The 23,054-nt window shown below is 40.6% G+C and overlaps 1 protein-coding gene across 4 annotated transcripts in view; it reads right to left on the bottom strand.

The window, feature by feature from the left end:
* Positions 1-23,054, bottom strand: part of VPS13B (vacuolar protein sorting 13 homolog B) — a 729,531-nt gene that overhangs the window by 53,049 nt on the left and 653,428 nt on the right. For all 4 annotated transcript variants that reach the window (XM_069957347.1, XM_069957346.1, XM_069957349.1 and 1 more), the window contains exons 41-45: positions 20,278-20,459; positions 18,662-19,011; positions 11,890-12,051; positions 2,012-2,167; positions 636-899 (exon numbers count right to left, since the gene is read on the bottom strand). In XM_069957347.1, coding sequence (XP_069813448.1) covers positions 636-899; positions 2,012-2,167; positions 11,890-12,051; positions 18,662-19,011; positions 20,278-20,459 — 1,114 coding nt within the window. The remainder of the gene's footprint in view (positions 1-635; positions 900-2,011; positions 2,168-11,889; positions 12,052-18,661; positions 19,012-20,277; positions 20,460-23,054) is intronic.

A 23,054-nucleotide genomic window follows, 5' to 3' on the forward strand; every position in this document is an offset into this window, starting at 1 on the left:
ATGATGGTATGTCTCTTAGGGCCCTATTACACCAACTTATTATCTGACAGATTTCTTTGAGCCAAAGCCAGGAATGGACTATAAACAGAACAGGTCATAAAGGAAAGACTGAGATTTCTCCTCTTTTCAAAACCATTCCTGGCTTTGGCTTAAAAAAATCTGTCAGATAATCTGTTGGTGTAATAGGGCTCTTACTCTTATCCTTAGCACTGTTCCCGTGCTGTTACATGTGCCCACTATGCTGTTAGGAGCACTGGAGAGGCGGCTACCGCCCCACCGAGCACCGTTCTGGGTCGCCCCCGGGCCTACCCTCTCTATTATTAATCATTAGAGGGGCGGTCTTAACCGGGAGGAGGGTGTTTCTGGACGTAGCACACACCCAGTGCTCCTAACGTCTTACCGGGCACAACTAGCAGCATGGGAACAGCGATAAGGATGAAGGTAAGAGACATACCATCATCCTCAGTGCCCTGTGCCCACTAGAGAGCTATCAGCAGGTTAGATTTGTCTAAACTGCTGATAGTTCCCCTTTAAGGTGGTTTTGACATCAGGCAGCTACTGTTATGTTTAGCAGAGTATGTTGTCATCTACTTATGAGAGATATTACATTAATAGCTACTGGTCAGATAGCATACCGGAATGATGAAGCTGCTTTCTGTGGCATCAGAAGTCAGAGTGACATCTCGGGACCATTCTTCATCTCCTTTGGCCCTCACACATAGCTCTGTAAGCTCGCTGTCCTCCAGGATGTAAGATGGCAGCTTCTGCTTGGCTTCCAGGCAGTCCACTTGCTCTCGCACTACAGCATAACCCTCATGCCCCATATACTGCTGGACAACCTTGAGATCAATGCTTTGTGGCAGATAGCTACAGATGATCTGCTTCCCACAGATGGTCACCTATAGGAACAATGCAGCAAAGACACATTCTATTAGCAAAGGGAATGTTAGCTCTCCATTTGTAAATTGATGTATTTACAGGAAGAATAACAGAGGAACAAGAAAAGCGGGGGAAATATGTTCCATAATTATTTCATAGAAAACACTGAAAAAATTTACCTAAAAAGACAAATCACAAAAGGGGTAGTTAACCAAAAAATCTTTTCTTTCAAATGAACTGGTGCCAGAAAGTGCCAGAGATTAGTAATTTACTTCTATTAAAAAAATCTAAAGTCATCCAGTATCTATCAGCTGCTGTATGTCCTGTGGGAAGTGGTGTATTCTCTCTGTCCATATCAGGAACTGTCCAGAGTAGTAGCAAATCCCCACAGAAAACCTCTCCTGCTCCCCAGACCTGGAAAAAATACACCACTTCCTGCAGAACATACGGCAGCTGATAAGTCCTAAAAAATGAGATTTTTTTTAATAGCAGTACATTAGAAATCTCTGGCACTTTCTTGCACCAGCACATACTAAAAAAGACAAATCACAAAAGAGGACAGATACTTTAATGGGGTTGTTTACCAAAATGTTGCACTCCAGTATTTGATTGTAGCTGTGCCTACCACATTCTTTCATATTTATTGTGTTATTATTGATAATGACAAGTAGTACATTTGCATATGCAAAGTATTGTTTTCACATAGGAACAAGGGACATACATGTAGATGCAGCAAAGCAGAGTTGTAACCTTTGCAACCTTAGTGACTGTCAACAACGCTATGCACTAGGATTGCTTGCAGTCCTATGTAAAAGCCAAGATCACTTTAATATGACAGACCGCTAAGGCTACATTCACTATACTCCCATTGTAGAGGTCAGACACATAAATGTATGCCATAAAGTTGCATATGTCATCCAATTGTAAAAAAATAAAATAATTCAAAAATGTATATTAACTTATACTAAAGATGTTAGATTTGGTCTGAACATACAGACCAAGCACAGTGTGAACATAGCTCATATCACATGTAGCTTGCTGTGCTTTTGGCAAATCTACTAATACCATTATAATATAAGGTATTGCTCTGGGCAGATACAAGACATAGCTGAGAAGCCCTTTCCCTCCATACTTGTTTCTGCACTCCGTTCAGCTGCCGCACTTTAATGATCAGCGTCGCGGTCCGTCCCTTGTACTGAATGGTTCGGATGAATGTGCCGGCGTTGTCCACGTTGAACGGTTCAGACCAGCGCCAGTTCCCCCAGCCTTCGATACAGATGTGTAGCAGCTGCAGGGAGACACAACATCCATTAGAAGTATGGGATCATAAATACGCTGCATTCTGTCATTACGGATTCATTATCATTCTTGGGTAAAGATTTAGGCCTTTTAGCTTCCTGAGGGGGAAAAATAGTTTAACCTCTTTGGTGACACATCATACATTATATTATTTCACATCTTTAAATTTCAGCTCCTGCAGTCTGTCATTTCTCTTTAACTTTTTTTCATTGTCCTACTAGTATTATTGTGTTCACTATGTAGGGATAAAATAAGAAAAAAAATTTATATAAAAGTTTGTGTACATTCATCTTCATTTTATTACCAGTTATACTTATCTACTTAATTCATGAAAACAACTTCTGAATATACTTTTGGTTGAACCCCAAACTTTTTATGCTGAATAGTAATATTACAGAAACCATATACAGAGTCTAATAGTCACTAACGTGTTAACATGCTTATCAGGGTAAGTTGTTATACGTGGGTACCAAACACACAACGGAGGGGCATCCTAAGGGCCCTATTCCACGGGATGCTTATCGTTCAGATTATCGTTAAGTCGTTTGAATCTAAACGATAATCGTTCGGTTGAATAGCAGTTAACGATTCACGACCGAACGAGAAATCGTTGATCGTTTAATAAGACCTGGACCTATTTCTATCGTTCGCAAATTGTTAGCATTGAATAAGACGTCGCTCGGTCGTTCGCAGTAGTGACGAATGCAATAGCGACGACAAGATGACCGCAAGAACGATCATAAGTAACAATTATCCTTCCATGTAAATGGGTGAGCGATTTCAGGTCTTTCGCAATAGCGGTTGTTTGTATCTTTTATCATTAACAATTATGTGAACGATAATGGTCCCGTGGAATAGGGCCCTAACCCTATATCTCTATCACGCATTTTCAGAAGTGTCAGCAGCAGAGGACATTATAGAGTAGTAGTTAGCAGTGTAAGCTGTGAATCTAATACTGAGGAAGATGTGTAGTCATAATGGATTTAATTGACAATAGGTTACCGAGACTAAAAAAAAAAAAAAAAAAAATTACAGCAAATTCACACGCTTGTGTGACAGCCTCACAAATCTACCGTATGTGAGCTTTGAGCTACAATTTATGCCTGCTTGTAATAAATTATGTGGCTATAAATGAAAACTAGTCTCATTAACATAGGAAAAAATAGCTACCCTTTACCAAAGGATAGGTGATAACTATCTGATCGTTACAGGTCCATCCACAGAGACCCCATCCAATCATGAGAATAGAGGTCAATTGTTTGACAAGTTAATGAAGAAGCATGCCCGGCAAGTGTTTCATTCACTCTCTATGGGACCTCTGAATTTGGTTACATGTTTGGAAGTGAAGCACATAAATTGCTGCTCCATTCACTCGTGGTGCAACCGATTTTTTTTTCTTGTGATCTATAGGGGTCTCAGCAGTCAGACCCCCACTAATAAGCTAGTTATTGCCTATCTCATGGATAGGGGAAAACTTTTAATCTGGAGATAACAACTTAAAAATCTTTCAATGTTTGAAAAAAACAAAACAAAGAAAACCATCAACACAGCAGAATAAGCTGCAAATGTATTTGGACAACAGTGCGAAGGAGTCAGCCAAATGGTTAAATAATAAGGGAGGCCCCTTGTAATAACCTTGTCATCAGCCTAAGACCAGACCTCATTGCAGGCGGTGGGTGGCTTATACAGAGATGACTGGCAGTTGTTCTGCAGCTATTTTCACTGTAATCTTATCAGTATTATTACTGTGAGATATTCCAAGGTTTACTGCACTATTAAGTATTAAAAGATTTACGACACTGACTGAAAGCCTCTAGATAAAGTACACTTGGATTCACAGCGTAAACTGAAGAAAGCGTCCTGGAATTCGCCACCATTGTGCCGGGCGCTGTATTGATCATCACTATTCCAGGCTTAAAAAGTTTACTAGAACAAATTATGATCCATCTACTATAACACACGTATAACTACTACATGAGGGCAATTTCAATGTGATATGAAACAAAATCACCAATAAATGTTTGTAAAAATTCTGGTTTTCCAATTCTCAGTTTCTTCTATAGGTGATTTTGAAAAGGGACGAAGGTAAATGGCAGATACTGAAGCTTCTATAGAGGCTGTCAGGTATTTTTTCACAATGGTACTTTTTGCTTTTTTTGCTTTATAGATGAAATATTAAAGGGGTTATCCAGGATTTAAATTTTTTTGGCTACTTTCTTGGAAAAACAGTACCACCCCTGTCCTCAGGTTGTGTGTGTATTACAATTTAGCCCCATTCACTTAAATGGAACTGAGCTGCAAAACCACCCAAACCAAGGACCGGAGTGATGCTGTTTCTCAAAGAAAGCAGCTATGTTTTTTTGGTTTTTCTAAAGCCTTTAATTTTTTTTTTTTACCTTTCAGCAGTCAAGTAACCTGTATAACAGTTCTTATTTCTTGTCAATTTTTAATGGCAGTGTGTATCTGGATAAGTTAAAGGGGTTGAGTGCAATACTCACCTACCCTTACAGCTTCTGCACTAACATTCCCGATTCCTGTTCCTGATTCCAGGTGATGTGTCTTCCCCGCCACAAGTACTCACTTAGCCACTCAGCGACTGAGGCAGGACACCTCTGCGGCCAGTGATTGGCTAAGCAGGGCAGTTTCTATGGGGACAACACATCACTAGACACTAGAAAGCAGCATTACACCAGGAGACTCAGGATGTTATAGAATAGAACTCAGCAGACTGGTATATAGTTTTGCGGGGAAAAATTCTACTTTTATAAAGTAATAAGCATTTTATTCATTTATATGTCTGCAGAATCTAGGCATAGGGGTCCAGTGGGCAGTGCTCCTCATGATTAACAGCTCTGTATATACATTAATGCAGAGGACTGTCAGTATGTGACTCCGCCCACTGGACTACTAAGCACAACCTGAGCTGGGGTTAAAATATGTATAATATGAAAGGTAATAAACTCAATCTGCTCAGTTACTTCATAAGATGCTGCCTGTAATCTGGAAGGAAAAGGTTTGGCAATCTGTATATATATATATATATATATATATATATATATATATTCCTGAAAAACATTTTAACAAATAGAAAAAAATACTGCAAGGAATCTTAAATACAAGTTTTCTTACACTTAAATACACTTTTCTTTTTCACTGGAACACCATTGATCCTGACCATTATAAATGTGAGCACTAGAATAAGCGTTATCATCCTGGTCTACAGCACACAAATGTTTTACTTCCTATGGAATTCAGATTGTATCCTGCATATGGAACAGTTTCAAGGGACAGCTGTTTAATATCTTAAGTACCTAACTGAACAAATGTGTCCACCAAATGATTGATGGACAGAATAGTAAAAGAAAATATATATATAATAACATAAAACAACACAAAATAACAGTGGAAAAGGTCAAAGGAAGAAAATCTATATATTTAGTACCAGTTGCTGATTAGCATGCCTTTAGCAGGGCAGTATACAGTAGGCATTGTATGGGAACTAGCATCCAACAGACAAGCAAGGACCCATCCGCAGAAGATTAATAACCTATACTCGAGTTTTGTTTAAAATGAGATTTTGACGACCATATTAGAGGACCTGTTGTGCCTACTTGACCTTTATACTATCGTAAATACTCAGGGACATGTTTCCTTAAAGGGGTACTCCCCCCCAAGAGCTAAAAAAAATGAAATGCTCCCAAACCTAGCTGCTCTTACTCACCAAGTCCCCCTGAGTATTTTTAGCCGTCTCCCGTCTTTCTAGCTCCAGCCATTCCTGAGAAAAAGTTTTTCTAAAAGCCGATATACATGCAAGATGGTGCTGGCCAGGAAACTACATTTCCCATCATGCAGTGCTTCCTGCTTGCTGGGAGCTGTAGTTCTACAGAAGCTCTGTGACCTCATATATTGTGATGTGGATGGATAGCAGCTTACTGGGACCTGTAGTTCTACACAATATATCAGGTCACAGAACTTCTGTAGGGACTACAGGTCCCAGCAAGCTGATATCAGTCCAAATCAGAAACTGTGTGACCTGATATATTGTGTAGAACTACAAGTCCCAGCAAGCTGCTATCCATCCACATCACAATATATCAGGTCACAGAGCCTCTGATGTGGATGGATAGTGGGGGGATTGTAGATGTATCAGCAGGCTTACAGCAGGGGCTGGACGCTGCAAGGGGAGGCTGAGGAGGAGGGAGGACACACATGGCCGGAAAGAGGTCACAGGTCACCACACGGCCTGTGCTACAGAGAACTCCGCAGCTGGCACACACACACTGATTGATTTATGACCTGATAACACAGTTCAGCAGGCTGTCGGCTGCAGTGTTCTCTTCACACACGCTGCTTCCCTGTCACAGAGCCAGCGGAGGGAGTGGCCTGTCATCCCACTGAAGAGAGGAGGACACATGATCCCGACTTCAAAGGTGGGGGCCAGGAGGAAGGAGCGTGAGCTATGGGTGGGCTATTTAACTCTGCAAAAAAGATTTTGGGGGGAATACCCCGTTAAAGCCCTGTGATGTGCTTTTTCTCGGTTATTCCTAGTAGAAATGTATGACTCAGTAACCAACTGGGTGTTACCAGCTGGGGGCGTGTCTCTACACTGTCTGGCACTATCCAATCAAACATACCACCCCCAAATGGTAACACCCAGTTGGCTCTTTAGTCATACATTTGTAATAACAATAGCTGCAGATCACAGAGCTATAGGAAAAGATGTGCCACAATTGTTATGCTATGGGGAATTCCTAGTATTACTAAATTGTAATTACTAAATTGCTATTTCATGAGGAATCACTAGTATTCGTAAAGGAGACAGGACAGCAGTGTATCAATGTCAATGTCAAAAATAGAACACAATGAACCGGAAGCATTCCTCTGTTTGGTCATCCAAAAAGTTGCGACTACTCAACTTATGCATTCTACCCTATAGAGAACACACTATAAAAGGGTATGTTCACACTGAGTAAATCAGGCGGAATTCCGCTAGTCTCAGTGTCTCATAACTTGTCTATGGGAGAACATACGCTCCTCTGCTGCCACGGCTCTCCGCTCAAAGAAGTGTCATGTCACTTCTTTGAGCGGAGACTGGTGGCCGTCTGATTTACCCAGTGTGAACATCATCATATTCATACAGTCCATGTAAAAGTAAATTTTTTCAGACTCAAGGTCTATGACTCCCAATAGAACAGCCCTGCACTATGCTTGTTTCCACACACACATTTTTTCTTACAGACCATACTTTTGCCAAATAAAGTCCCATACAGTAGAAGTGCATATGGGTGTACACAACAATAAGGCTTCTCAGGGACCTAACTTACAGCCCTTGTGCCTCACCCCAAACTTTTTTTTTCCTTTTAAACATATGTTGATAATTCAGTAGCTGCCAATTCGACCTTCTCTTCATAACCTAGAGGTGTTACGATAGCTCAGTAAAATTAACTATTTACTGTAAACCTCTTGTACCTATTCATCCCCTGAAATTCCATCCCCTCACTTTAATTACCACAAAGCAAACACGGGATTTAATTGACCTCGATGTAAGAGAAGCGGAAAAAAGCCCTTCCAACTGTTTTCATTGACTAGGATGGCGTTACCGTACTAAGCAAACATTTTGTAAAGGTTAACTTAAGTATTTGGTGGCAGCCACCGGCTCTCTATGAAGAAATATGAACCGGTCGGGAGGGAGGCAAGATGGGTTTTGTTTCCCTGTAACAAAATGTGGTATAAGAATTGGTCCTGTCTTATTCTATCCCCAAGTGTGAGTCAAATATGAACCAATGCCTGGGGGAAGTCCCGTTCTCCAACAGAACGGATTATTCACATTTATCTCACAATCTGCTCTCAGAGTTCTTAAAATTCACTCTCTTGGCAAGTGGGGAATTATCATGAGGAATGAAATAATTTCATAACTATGAGATCATGCAGCATTCCTTGAAACTGACACTTGCAGGGATTGTCCAGGCTTGGGTACTGTTTTGACTTACAGGTAATCCCACTTCATTAATTCATTTAACATGGAAATTATTTGGAAGAATAAAAAAAAGGGGGTCAGGAAAACCACAAGTGCTTTCGATGTGGAATGGAATTCATAATATACACCGGATAGGCGATAATCTGCATTTCCTTCCAGGGACTCAACACCGTACCGATATTATTCAATATTTTTGTAATTTCCTAAAAATATTAAATGTCAAAGTCATCCATGAAGAATCCGAGCAGTAAATGAAAAATGAAATGTGGATGGACCATGTGGAATTTCTTATGGGGCAGCACTTAACATGTTTGGGGGAAAAATACATCTTTAAATGTGGTCATAATTTAAAATAAAACATATATTAAATTTAAGGGGGAATGGCTATATCAGTGTTTATTTATTAGTGCAGAATTTCCTATATTACTTTTCGGTGAAACAACTTAAATGGTCACTGTTATTTCAAACAACGTCCCTCCATGTGATAGCCTATGTGAGTCCTAACATATTTGTTAATGACTTTATCCCAGAGAAGAAGCTCTAAAGTCTTGGCCACTAGGTGTCTTATTGATCTGCCATTTGCTGGTCACTGCCTGTTGTTACAGGAACTCTGCATCTAGTAACAGAAAGACAAGGACGGGACACAGAAAGTGAAGGCAGGGCTTAGCTACTGCTATGTGTAGAAGAGGGAGTGTGTCTGTGTACCCGAAATATATGAGTCTGTGAGATCCTCAATGTCCCTGAAAGGTAAATCATGGTTTACTTCTCCTCTTGGCAGTTCAGTATTTTGCTGATCTGCAATTTTGTTCACACAGCACCTCACAAAACCCAGTGCATCAGTTTACATTACCTAAGGTGCTGGTTCATACAATACCCATGAGGTGCGCCCCGATGCGCGTTTCGGCAACACGCCTTAGGTAATGTCTCAGTAACGGGGCTCTTTATGACATTGTTTCATGGCCACTTGGCATATGTTGTTCACTGCAATGAACCCCTGCTGAATATGTAGACTATTTTTTTTATTGTGCCAGGCACTTTATTTGTAACACTTGCATTTTTTACATTCTTGTTATATGCCGGCACTTTAGTACATGCACTTTAGCCATGTGTTTTCTGTAATCATCTGTTCTGATTCATTTTGCGATTTCATTGCATTTTATATTTATTTTTGTTTGTGATCAATTAAAAATCTTTTTGTGATTATATTATATCTGGGTACAGTATTTCTTTGTAGGTGTATATATTACTAAGAGAGTAGTAGATTCTTCGAACAACAGATGTGGTAAGTAAATCTACAGTAAGTGCAGGTCAACCTGCCTGGGATAAACATATATGTATGTGATAATCAAGGAACTAATATAAGGGCATATTAGATAGACTAGGTATTATTTTTCTAGTATGTTTCTATGAGTTTTGGCAGGCCCCAGGAGCTTGGGAATGTCTCTGACACTTTGCACCAGAGAATCTACTTATATTGCTTCCTTTTCATTCACCAACAAAGTTGTTGTGTAACTCTGCAAGATGGGCACAACCTTTAGTGGCTTCATATTTACGTAAATGACTTGACCCCTTTACATGCCTATAAGAAATGAGTCCTGTGACTATGATATCATAAACACACACACAAAAATAAACCTGCCAGAAGACATCAGGGATATGCATAAATAAAAGCTGCATATCACTACATCTTGTGTATTATGTGAACCTGGCGTAATGAACTGTTTATGAAACTAAAAGTGGAGGCAGAATTTTTAGAAGGTGATTTAAGGCATTTTACACCACAATCTGATAAAACACCCTGTTCTGCTAGATACATTGCTTTGGGTCCATGGTCGGGTTTAGACATTTACGTCATGCTCCAAAACTTCCTCAAAAATGTAATCACCCTATTTATCTAAGCTCAGGGCTTTATATTTACGCCAAAGGAACATACAACGACCTTAGGAAAACCTGTTTTTTGCATCTTTCTTTTAGAGGGGAACTAAAATACACAAAATCTCAGACTAACTCATATTTCCTGCACAAATCCCTCCACCCAGAATGTACTAAGACTGACAAGGACATGTAACTAGAAACCAATGATCGGGTTCTACTTACATCTGATATACACCAATCAACCATAACATTAAAAGCACTGGCATGTTAAATGAATGATATTGGTGACTTCTAACAATGGCACCTGTCAGGGGATGGGATATGTCAAGCAACAAGTGAACAGTAAGTTGGTGGAAATTTGGAAATGTTCAGGTGTAAGGATCGAGTCTGACATGGGCAAAATTGCGATAGATAGATGACTGGTTCAGAACATCTCCAAAATGGAAGATATTGCTTGTGATCTCGGTATGTATAGGGTAGAACCTAACAAAAGTAATCCGAGGAGGCACAAGTGGAAAACGGTGAGGTCATGGGTACCCAAGGCTCACTGATATGCTTGGGGTATGAAGGCTAGCCTGTCTGCTCTGACCCCACAGAAGAGTTGCTGTGGCACAAATTGCCATAAAGCACCTTACGCATTACATTCTGGTCCCGGAATCCCTGATGAAGTTCCGGGACCAGAAAGTAAGATGTAGGGTGCTTCATGCCACACTTAGCCGTCCATGCTCCACATGGCGATATCTTATTACTGCCTCCCTCCAGCACTGGTCACTTTATTTTCACTTGTGATTTATGCACTATTAAAGATATTACATCTATATCAGGATATGTGTGAGCACTTGCCATTTATATTACTGGGGCACGTCTACAATAAGTGAGGGTTGCTTTTCCTTATGCTTTTACTCTACGTGTGGGGCGTTAAGCCTTATATGTATGGGCTAAGGGTTGGTTATAGGGATCTTGTGTATTGTATTGATACCTGCTCTAATGTACATTTTTTTTAAGTGTTTTTAATTAGGATTAGGGCTTGTGTCTTTTTTTTTTGTCCATTGCATAATAAAGGATTTATATATTTTTCCAACCTCTGGTAGTGTGCCTAGTGATATGTGACATACACTGTTCTCTTTGTCTATAAGATGCTACTAAACATGGCCATACATATCAATACTTTTTGGCTAAGCAATCACTCGTCCGCCAGCTTCTCCATATACTTATTTATTACATTTTGCAAACCTGAATGTTCCAGTGTTCCTTCTGGAGGAGAGTAGGGTAAATCACAGCCAGACAGCACTAATGCTGGCTTATTCCTAAGTACAATAAAGTCGGATGTTGAAAACCCATCATCCTTGACTCTTCTCTCCACCAACATCTGTCAGCAGAGTGTGGGAAGGCCCCCATACACGTATACTGTCAGTGGCAGAGGGTTTAGCGGTCTGGTTCCTTTAATACATACACAGCCTACCTAAACATTGTTTTAGGCCATGTCACCCCCCTACACTCCAACTGATTTCAATGGGCAGAGCGCAATGCTTTATTTGCCCTCTGGAGGCGCTGCAGGAGAATTGAACACTAGCTGGCAGATTCCAGTACAGTTCTCATTCTATTTAATGATTGTATTGTCAGAGATATTAAAGGTGAAATTCCTTTTAAGAAAAAGTAATATTAACCGAGGGCACCAGCTGAGATCAGTCAACTGTCGGAGTACAGAATACTGCAGTTCTCAGATCAGTGAATACTTCTGGGAAAACCACTTACTTCTTATACTGTGCTGCTATTTCCCAAAAAATGAATCCATGAGAAAATGTATGAAAATCTTAATCATGTGTATTGAGCATCTTGGAAAAGACTTTGATTTATACCTGTGGGGACTTGTGTGAGCGCCAGCAGTATTGGTGGCTACAGAGACTGAACAGCAATATGTTCTCGTCAGTGTCCAACTGGCCAAACCGCAGTGTCTCCTGTGTGTCATTACAGACGACGAAATGACTGTAGATCAGCTCCTCTGCCTCGGGGCACTGGTTCTGAAAGCGAGAAAGAACAGACTGTTTTAATAGAGAAATGTCAAAATATGTTCTCACTGTCGTCAGCGTTCACTTCTATTGTTGGTCATTCCAAGGAGACATTTTACAACAGCGTTTATGTCGAAGGGCAACTAAACCAGACAGTGTTATAATGTTTGACTTGAATAAAAAAAAAAAAAGGGATTGTGAAAGGCTCAGCTCCATTCCTGTCCATGAACTAGGCCTGATATTGCAGCTCATCCCTAAACTGCAATACCAGATATGAACTGGGAACAAAAGTGGTGCTGTTTATGGGGGGAAAATTGCAAACCCTATTTCTAATTTAGGACATCCCTTTAAACAGTTTTAACCAAAATAAGACATTGGTGCAATAGGTATGTGTCTCTCCGTAACCAGACAGATATGGCACTGGTTTACCAAGGTTAATCATTTTATGGAGTTTTGTTACTGGACAGTACATTTATATTAGTCCTTGTTCAAGAGATTAAAAGATATCACGTGTGACATCCAAATCAAGAGAAAAGGTAATGTATCTCCTTGCCTAAGCTGGCATAGGAAGTCTTATAGGCTAAGCAATACTCCCGGGGGAAAAAGTATGCAACTTAGCTCTCCTCCAAAGGGAAGAGAGCTGTCTCTCTAGTGCAACCTGTTCAAGGCAGTTAGGCTCCATTCACATGGAGAAAAACTGGCGGAATTCTCCGCCACGGAATCCCACCAGCCTCCGTGTCATAATGACAGCCTATGGGAGGCTCGCGCACCTCCTCTCTCCGCGCTGAAGAATGGACATGTCCATTCTTCAGCACGGTGAGACTTTCATTTGACATGGAGGGTGGTGGGATTCCGCCAGTTTTACTCTGTGTGAACAGACCCTTATACCTTAATGCAACACTTGACGCCTAAAAAAAATAAAATTGTAGAGCACTGATTTAAAGGAGTTGGCCCCAGTACCTTACAGCTGCCCGACACAGCTCTCCGACATTGTGCCTACCAGACTCAGACAGGGCGGCAATTTAAAAATCTTCAACTTTTATCATCCATCCCGGCGCCTGGTAGCTAGGCGTGAGGGTGAAGCCACTGCAGCATGTAGTTATGCTGCCCTTACCTTCTTCCCAGCCATTCACGTTTGATTGGTAGTCTGAGCGCTGGGAACGTAATGCAAAGGGTAGCGCTCAGGCTGCCAGCACAGATTGTAAGATTTTCATATTGCCACCTCTCCAGATACTGCCAAGGCACAACGTCGGAGAGCTGTGCCAGGCAGCTGTAAGGTACTGGGGCCAACTCACTCTCCCTCAGGGGTAGCTATCTTGAGAGGTGGCACTATAGAGGCAACTTTTTTTCTTTCTGGAGAAGAAGAGCTAATTTGATTATAACTAAATCAAGTCACATGAAACTTCTCTGTGCTTCTTCGGGATCAAGACCATTCACATGACTTTTTCATCTACCTGCTCCGATTCATCATTTTTTAAAGAGTCTGAACAGATACACAGATTGTGCCAAGTCCCCTTGGCCAATAACAAAGACTTGACCTCAACTGTGCACACTGCAGGTAATCTATACACCCACTGACCCCTTAAACGTCTGATAAAAACACAGTCTTATAATATGCACAGTATAAATCCTCTGTATAACATAATTTTTATCTATTTGAGCTCTGGATATTGACAACAGTTATAGATGACAATTTAAGGTTCTCTACATGCAAAAATTACAAGATATTCACTTACCATTCTACATGTGGTGGAAAGTACCCATGACATGAGAGGAAACGAGAAAATTACTAAAACAATTACAGAAATATGTCCTCCTGTAGCTCATGTTAACATTGCCAAATCCCTTTATAAATCAGGAAAGCTGTTCCTACATTGTACCTGTCAGCATTATACCCGGTGACATATGGCTTCACTTAATGAAACGCACAACACTCTATCACTTTTTACCCCCCAATGTTCTCATATAGTAATACAGCCCCTTATTCACATTGTGACATGCGTGCAGTCATTTACATGTTTATGATGTGACCTTGCATTTATATATGATCAGGAACAGGAATGGAAATAGGGAATCCCCAGAATGAGAGACAACAGCTGTAAAAGAAAGTATACTGTCCACATACAACAACACGTGAACCACTATACTGGGGTAGGGAACCTTGGCTCTCTATTATGCTCTTTATGTTCTATATAAGGGAAGCAATATATATATATAAGATTTTAAAGGGCTGGAGTGCCCCTTTAAATGGTTAGTCCAATAAAAATGCATAATTAGTCATGCTTCCAGGGTTGCGGGGGACATGTCAGTAATGTATACTTACCTTGGTTAGCATAGAGTCTATGGTAATGGGATTTCAAGGGATGTTTTCAAAGCGGGACAGGTAAGTATATATTACTGACATGTCCCCTGCAGCACAAACAATTATGCATTTTTTTACTGGACAACCGCTTTAAGGCTGTCATGAATCACTCCCCCTAAATCCTTCTCTTCTGAAGTCCTTGCTATCACAGTACTGCCGATATGAAACTTGGATACAGGATTCCTCCTCCCCAAGTGCATTATTTTACACCTCCAAGAATATCACCCCTATTGCACACTTTTGTGTCATCAGCAAACAGACAAAGTTTACCTAACAAACCTTCTCCTATGTCACCAACCTTATCTACCAAACCTTCTCCTATGTTACTGTCCTTACCTACCAAACCTTCTCCTATGTCACTGTCCTTACCTACCAAACCTTCTCCTATGTCACTATCCTTACCTACCAACCCTTCTCCTATGTCACTATCCTTACCTACCAAACCTTCTCCTATGTCACTATCCTTACCTACCAAACCTTCTCCTATGTCACTATCCTTACCTACCAAACCTTCTCCTATGTCACTATCCTTACCTACCAAACCTCCTCCTATGTCACTATCCTTACCTACCAAACCTTCTCCTATGTCACTATCCTTACCTACCAAACCTTCTCCTATGTCACTATCCTTACCTACCAAACCTTCTCCTATGTCACTATCCTTACCTACCAAACCTTCTCCTATGTCACTATCCTTACCTACCAAACCTTCTCCTATGTCACTTATCTTATGTACCAAACCTTCTCCTATATCACTATCCTTACCTCCCAAACCTTCTCCTATGTCACTATCCTTACCTACCAAACCTTCTCCTATATCACTATCCTTACCTACCAAACCTTTTATGTATATATCCTTACCTACTAAACCTTTTCCTATGTCACTATCCTTACTTACCAAACCTTCTCCTATGTCACTATCCTTACCTACCAAACCTCCTATGTCACTATCCTTACCTACCAAACCTTCTCCTATGTATATAACCTTACCTACCAAACCTTCTCCTATGTCACTATCCTTACCTACCAAACCTTCTCCTATGTCACTATCCTTACCTACCAAACCTTCTCCTATGTCACTTACAAACATATTAAAAAGAACAGGACCCAGAACAGATCCTTATGGTCACCACTTGTAACCAGTCTCTGTTCAGAATACACACCATTATCTATCCTTCACCAACCACAAATTGACTGAACAATCTAGGGATTAACTCCAATCTTCACTAACTTCTCCATCAGCTCTTTCTGTGGAATAGAATAAGCCCGAGGATAATAAGACCGTCTTACAAACCTTAGACCAATGGAAAAAAAATTTTCATGGATGAAAACAGCTGGATTGTCCCCACAGATGCATGACAACAACGCTGTAGATGCTACTCTTCACTGTAACAATAGATTTTGGGGGCTTGCCAAAAAGCATCACTGTCCCAAAAGACCTAATGTTTTAGCTGGAATAAAAGACAGGTGTCCAGGCAAGACGTAAACCCCCCTGTCTTTTGTTACCGATGGCTTGTATGGATGCGGTCTAATGGTTTTGGATGTTCCTATCTCACCAATAACGAGACGCGCAAAAAAGATTCTACATTTAAGTGCATTTTTGAAAACATGACACTGAAAACAGCATTTTTACAGCGATATCTGAACCAGCTGCAAGGATTTAGATCACACTAGCTCTTATTTTATGAACGTCCTCCTGCAACAAGCAAAGCCATGGAATGCCCTTAAAAAAGAATGTTTGATATAAACCAGATGTTTTATCTTCTAGTAGTGCTGCTGCTGTAGTGCCATGTTAGGTGATTAATCCCGACGCTTCCCCGCTCTCCAGGCATATAAATAACAATGACTTTGTTTTTCTTCAGCTAATTCATGGGAGGAGCACCCAAAGGACCCAGGGGAGAACGAGGGGATAGCTTTATTAGCCAAGGGGGTTTAGGGCTAAGAATTCTGGCTCCCAATGTTACACATACTATTAATTACATGAGACAAACAGCGCTAGAAGGGAACTGAGGAGAATCACATGGAATAACTCTAATATTGCACAAGCACTCCATTAAAGGCTCTCTATGGGGTGCAATTGACCAGCGCGTGCCTTGTGTCCAAGAGGTTACACAATAAAGATTAATGACTTGAGTTCTTCTGGAAATTAAGTGTTTCAGAAAGGTCATTCTGTACAGCAGCTAGCTCCCTATGGCTCCTGTAACATCCCGTATGGTGGTGTGGTCCATGACTTTACATATTAATAGTAACAATATTCTCAAGCCAAACTCCACTCTAACCAGGTGGTGTGAATTAAAGGGTCTGTCCAGGATTTTACATTGATGGCCTAATCTTTACGGAGCAGCACAGTGGCTCAAAGGTTGGCATTATTGCCTTGCAGTGTTGGAGTCCTGGGTTTAAACCCAGCCGGGGAAACTTCTGCATGGAGTTTGTATATTCTCTCCATGTCTGCATGGGTTTCCTCTGACACTCTAAAAACATACTAAAGTTAGATTTTGAGTACCAACAGGTCCGAAGTGATAATCTCTGTACAGCGTTGCAGAATATGTTACCGCTATTTAAATAAAATAAATACTATGTGACCTGTGGTTATGGTGCTCCAAAAATGTCCAGTGATGAGAAAGATTGAAGGGGTTTAGAAAAAAATACGTTATTGGGGTCATTAAAAAAAGCAGCTATTCTTACCTACCACCAATGCCCCACTGGTTCCCATTTAGGTAAGTTATAACTTTTTGTTGAATTAACCGTATAAGTATGACTCCTGGGTTCAAATCCCATCCAGACCAACATCTACAAGGAGTTTCCTCCTACACTCCAAAACATACAGATATGGGAATTTTGAATTTAAATTGATTTAAGTGCTGTACAGATCTGCGGGATATGTTGGAACTATATAAAAGAATTATTCACAAACAATCCAGCAACCGTTTGTGCATTACTAGTTAAGCCTTGTAAAGGCTCTGCATATGAGCTTGTTTTCAGCCTTCGGTCAGGCTGTGTATAAGGACCATTACTCTAGATAAGTAAAAAATAAAAAATCTATTAACTAGAAGCTAAGAAGTAAACACCACCAAAAATAAAGAATTTTACTAGTATATCCTTGGGTTACCTGTGCAGCTGCTTTACATTATAGACATGTGTTTCTGAGATCCACAATGCTCACATGTCATCTCAGGAATAAACAGCTGATGTCCTAAAGGGATCCTGAATATAAGCTGCCGATCCTGGCTACTACCTACTCAGGGCTGCAACAAACATACAGGAGAAATAAGCAGAATGCTTACATTGCTTACATTGGATGTGGCCCCCCTATATTTTTCCCTGTATAGTGTTGTAATAGGAGCCCTGTATCTGTGGCTGGCCCTATACTAGGGCTTAGCTACAACATTATGTAAGTATTCCTTTAACTAGGTTTTATACTGTCCATTATACTGGTATTTATGTATATCAGGGTGGGGTGTATATGGCCTGTGTGATTATTTGTTCTGTTCCCTGTCACAGTGGGTATCACTATAGAGGTAGGGCTCTCCAGCACCAGTGAGCCTCCGGACCTGCCCCATGTGGTACATAACATATACCATGCCCACCACTCCGTGTTAGGGTGCTGGGGCACCCACCCTCTAGTTTGAGTCTGCTCACCGCAGCTGCACTTCTTTTTCCCCCCGTCGCTGCCAGCTAGTCAGTCTGTGTGAAGCACCACTGAGTTAATTACACATGTGGATTACAACTCCCACCATGAAATAAAATTAAATGCAGCATGATAGGGGTTGTGATCCATGCCAGAGCTTTGGACAACCCTCGCCACCCCACATTAAATTTTACAGCATGGTGGATTGTAATGGTAATGTAATCCATGTGAGGCTGTCCAAAAGCTACATACAGTATGTGACATGAGCTGACTGTATATTACAACCGCAGGGATGAGACCTCAGTCTGATCCTGGAAGTTTAACCCTCTAGATGCAAAGTTTGGAGAAAGGCAATGCAATTTTTTTATTCTGTATAAAAATATATGTATATTTTTTGTAGTAGTAGTAAAACAAAGTAAAATAAGCTGCTATTATACCGACCCCAGAACAAGATTACAGATGTAGCAAGCACCAACATAATAGTTGGCACGCTTGAACTTCTGCAAAGTGCTCTATGCTAGAAGTATGGTGAATGATGTTATAAATATACAAATGGCCCTTGGCAGAAAAAAAGTTCTGCACCGCTGATATATAAAGTGTGAATCGCAAATCCAACCACCTAGGGTCCTTACCTGTTGCCAAGCCTGGATTGCTGTGTTAATGGAATGGACAGAGTGCTGGCCTAGGTTCACAAACACCGGATCTACCAGGATGGTGCAGTCGATTAATTTTTCCAGAGCACTGAGGGAAATGGCCGTCTGCCCCTGGATGTGGAATGGTTTCACTAAAGTCTTCATGGTGAGATTACGGCACTCCAGAAGTTGGCAATCGGCATCGGTGGAGAATCTTATCTCTTTGCATACAGACGAGCCGCTCCACTGACGCACATACACATGGGGCTCCTTAAGCGTGACAAGCATGTATTCCAGGTCTCCAGGAGTTGACATATCGAACACAAAGGGATGTAAGAATTTAGGGGGTGCTGGAAAAAAAATAAAATAAATAATAATATTAATAATAAATTGTGCTTAAAATGTACAATACATAGAACGTATCAATATAACCGAGCAGACACAAATGACTGATCTGCCACACATAAAACTTATAAGGAAATGACTTTCTCCTTTATAAGGTGTTCTAATAGCTATAAACAGTCAACTTTTATTATGTAAATCTGCCATTTTCCATATCCTAAATTGTGTTACATTGCTGAAAAAAGCCACAATTTATAATGGTTGATCCGGGCATCAATAAAACGCTCGGTCATAAACAGAGCCATTCATACACCAGGGCGGCCAAGGGAAACATTACAACATAAGGAAGGAAAAGATCTTGTGTAAGAAGAAGAGATGCTTTGATGGGTCCTTCGGCTTTGAACTGCACAAACAGCTTTATGAAAGCGAATAAACGTGTCGCGGAAGGTCAAGTACATGGTCACCCATCACATAAATAAGCTGCTGCCTCAGACTGACATCCACTTTCAGGGCTTGTGCTGTGTATACTTCACTTACAGCTATACGCCACATGTACAGGCGCTCTCTGTAATCTAACCCTTCACCTGCTCTCTTGTGTGGCCTCCAGTAAGCAGCAGGGATGATGCTTGGTTGATGTACTTGCCTGTGTATTCATATAGAGAGTGATTTACATAACAGGAGTATATTAGGGAATTACTATTTAAAGCAAATGTCTATTCAAGAGCTCAACAATGGTATGTAATGGTGCCTTTACACACACAGATTTATCTGACAGATTTTTTTAAGCCAAAGCCAGGAACAGACTATGAACAGAGAACAGGTCATAAAGGAAAGATCGGGAATTCTCTTTTCAAATCCATTCCAGGCTTTGGCTTCAAAATCCTGTAAGATAAATCTGTCTGTGTAAACACACTATAGTTCCTTAAAGGCCCTGCTACACGAAACGATTATCGGCTGTATTCGGCCGATATAGTTCGATAATCGTCTTGTGTAATAGAAGACAACGATCAGCCGAACAAATTAACTGATGTTTTTGTAGTCTGAGAAACGGGGCAGAGAGGTAGGCAATGCTATACGCTTTTTTTATGTCAGATACTTGATATCCCTGATCTGTCACGATCAATATGTTATAATAATTTTTTTTGCTGGATTTAAAAAATATTAAAGCTTGAGGAAAAAGAGTGTGAACACAAACTAATTTTACTCAATAGCATCAATGGAGAAGGTAGTCATTGCTTTGTCTTATCTATGAAATACTATATGATAGAATATACCTGTGCCTAACTGATCCAGGTGATGACACAAGTGCAGTTCTAGATGAGCAAAGTGAACCGAAACTCCAAAAGAAGGAACCAACCAGGGAGTAAAACAGGAATCCACCCTTGTACAAGCTGCAAGTGCTGTAGGAGTCACAAGCTGGTCACAGGCACTTTGAGAGCCAGATTCACTTTCGGAGCTATGGGAAACATAAAAAAAAATGATGATTTTTTTTTACGCTATAACTAAACTATTCCAGATTATAAAATGTTATATGATAAGTGCAGATGGTCTTGTCCCCTTGCCCAAAATATTCTGGAAAGTGCAGCCAACGTAATTATATTTCATTTCACATCTGACCATTAGAATTTGCATAAATATTTATCTGGAAAAAGTGGCATTCAGTTGTGTAATTATATCCGTACACTGTTATTCTTTCCTATTTATAAGTTAAAATGCTACAGTAACAAGCCAAAAAAGATAGAAGCAAAGCAGCTGTAATTAATTTACTGGTTTGATATTAAGGATGTAAAAAAAAAATAAAATCAAGATGCATTGGTAATTATATGTTTGAAAAGGGCCACAAATAACATTGGTAGTTATGTAGCCACTGTTACCTGAGGCACGTAAATCAAAAAGAACAAAAAGAAAAGGATATGGAATAATATTTAAACAAAGAAAATGAGAATTGATACCAAAAGCTCTAGAACCCCATCCAGAATAGCTAGTGGGCGCTTAAAGGCTTTCAGACGGCCTCATAATATATTAAACTTTTACATTCCTGATAATTAGGCTTGATTGAACATCTGAAAAAGCTAGGTTTGATCGAACTCGAACCTAGCCAAACCTTCCGTATTTGATTGCTGAAGCCTTTGCAGTCTATGCGGAAGGAGGAGACATCCCAGGGACCGCCTGGAATTCCAGGATTCAGCCTAGGTAATAGCCTGTATCCCGGAATTCCAGGCGGTCCCTGGGATGTCTCCTCCTTCCGCACGGACCAGGAAGGCTTCAGCAATCAAATACAGAAGGTCCGGCTAGGTTCGAGTTCGATCAAACCTAGCTTTTTCAGATGTTCGATTAAGCCTAGTGATAATAGGCCATTACTGTCTGATTGGTGGGGTGCATCGGTCAATCCCCGCCCATTAGCATAGCCGTTAGCCCCCCAATGAACAGACACTGACTTGGCCTGAGGATAGGCCGTCCATGTGAAGGCTGCATAAAACCTCTATAAGGGGGTTGCCCAACGCTGCTATTCCAATGCTCATTGGGTTTTCAATAGAGATGAGTGACCTTAAAGCATGTTTGGGTTCAAACTCCTGCCGTTTGTTTACCAGTGGCTGAAGAAGTTGGATGCAGCCCTATGACTTCCTGGAAAACATGGATGCAGCCATAGGCCATATACTTGTTTTCCAGGACTCCTTAGGGCTGTATCCAACTTCTTCAGCCATCGGTAAGGAAATGCCAAAAGTATGGTTCGCTCATCTCTGGTTTCCACTGCTCACCGCTCTCCACCATAACACACAGGAAATGCTAGCTCGACCAATTACTGGCTGCAGTGGTGAATTGCTTCAGCATGTGACTGGCTGAATGAGCATCATCCTGTTAGGTATATTTTGCATAATTAAAGAGGTTCTCTGGGACTCGATCCATAAATATCAAGGACAAGCCATAAATATCTATTTGATGCACCTAGCATCTCCCCCACATACAGTGTGAGTTGATCAGGTATTTATACAGCTCCACACATTGTGTACTGTCCGTGCTGGGTTATTGTAACTCAGCTTCTATTTACTTAACACCATGCACTGCCACTTCCATTTACTGTGTACATCTGGGTGCAGTGGCAATGCCGTTCAGCTGGTCAGAGAGATTGTAATTTTTTTGCCATCATTGTACCTACTGGACATATCAATAAGGTAATTTATGAATCAACTCAACAAATAGACCCTACTACTGAGATTGGCTCCAGCAATGGCTCTAAATGGGATTGTCTTTTGCCTAATACTATGTCATAGCTAGAGATTAGCGATTTTACAGTAGGAACGAAGGGAATGGCTTCAGTCAGTCAGTGATTGGCTGAGTGGGCTGTCACTCTAATCTTGTAAGTGAGAGCCTGCCCAGCCAATCACTGGCCACGGCGCTGTCCTGTCTCAGACAGTGATTGGCTGAGCAGGCTGGAGGCGGCTGCGGTCAGTGGAGGACACTCAAAAAGTGGATTGGCAAAATGGTAAAATGTAATTTCAAAAGAATTAAAGCTTTTTTTATAATCTTTTTGCATTGCACCATTCTCTCAATGGGGCATCCAGCAAACACATGTTGGACCTAATATTCACCAGTAAATATAAAAGACAGATTCGATTTCACATTAGCTTTGTCAGCATCCTTGCAGGAAATTGCATAAAGCCTGATATGTGTGGCTGCCAGTCACTTTTTTATATAGTTTTATATATAATCAATAAACAAAAATCAGTAAAAGGAATTAGTCAGTGCTTTATACCATCAGATTATCGAGAGAACATGGTGAAACTATCCAATGTTTGTAGTGACCCGTGTTAATACCATACACGTAATAAGAACATCAAAATAAGAATAAGAAGTTCAAGTAACACAAGAAACAGTTGAGCAAAAATGAAAACAAAAACTTTTGAAAACAAGGACTTCAGATTAACTGTTAAAGCATCAGTCATGGTTAAAAAAAAAAAAAACCTTGATCAGTGGGAATGCTAGTGAATGAGAGAGCAGAAATGCATGGTTGAGCGTTGTGTTCGTCCTCCGATATTATTCTTTTCCATCT

Source organism: Dendropsophus ebraccatus, chromosome 2 (assembly GCF_027789765.1).
Source record: "Dendropsophus ebraccatus isolate aDenEbr1 chromosome 2, aDenEbr1.pat, whole genome shotgun sequence".
Lineage (NCBI taxonomy): Eukaryota > Metazoa > Chordata > Amphibia > Anura > Hylidae > Dendropsophus > Dendropsophus ebraccatus.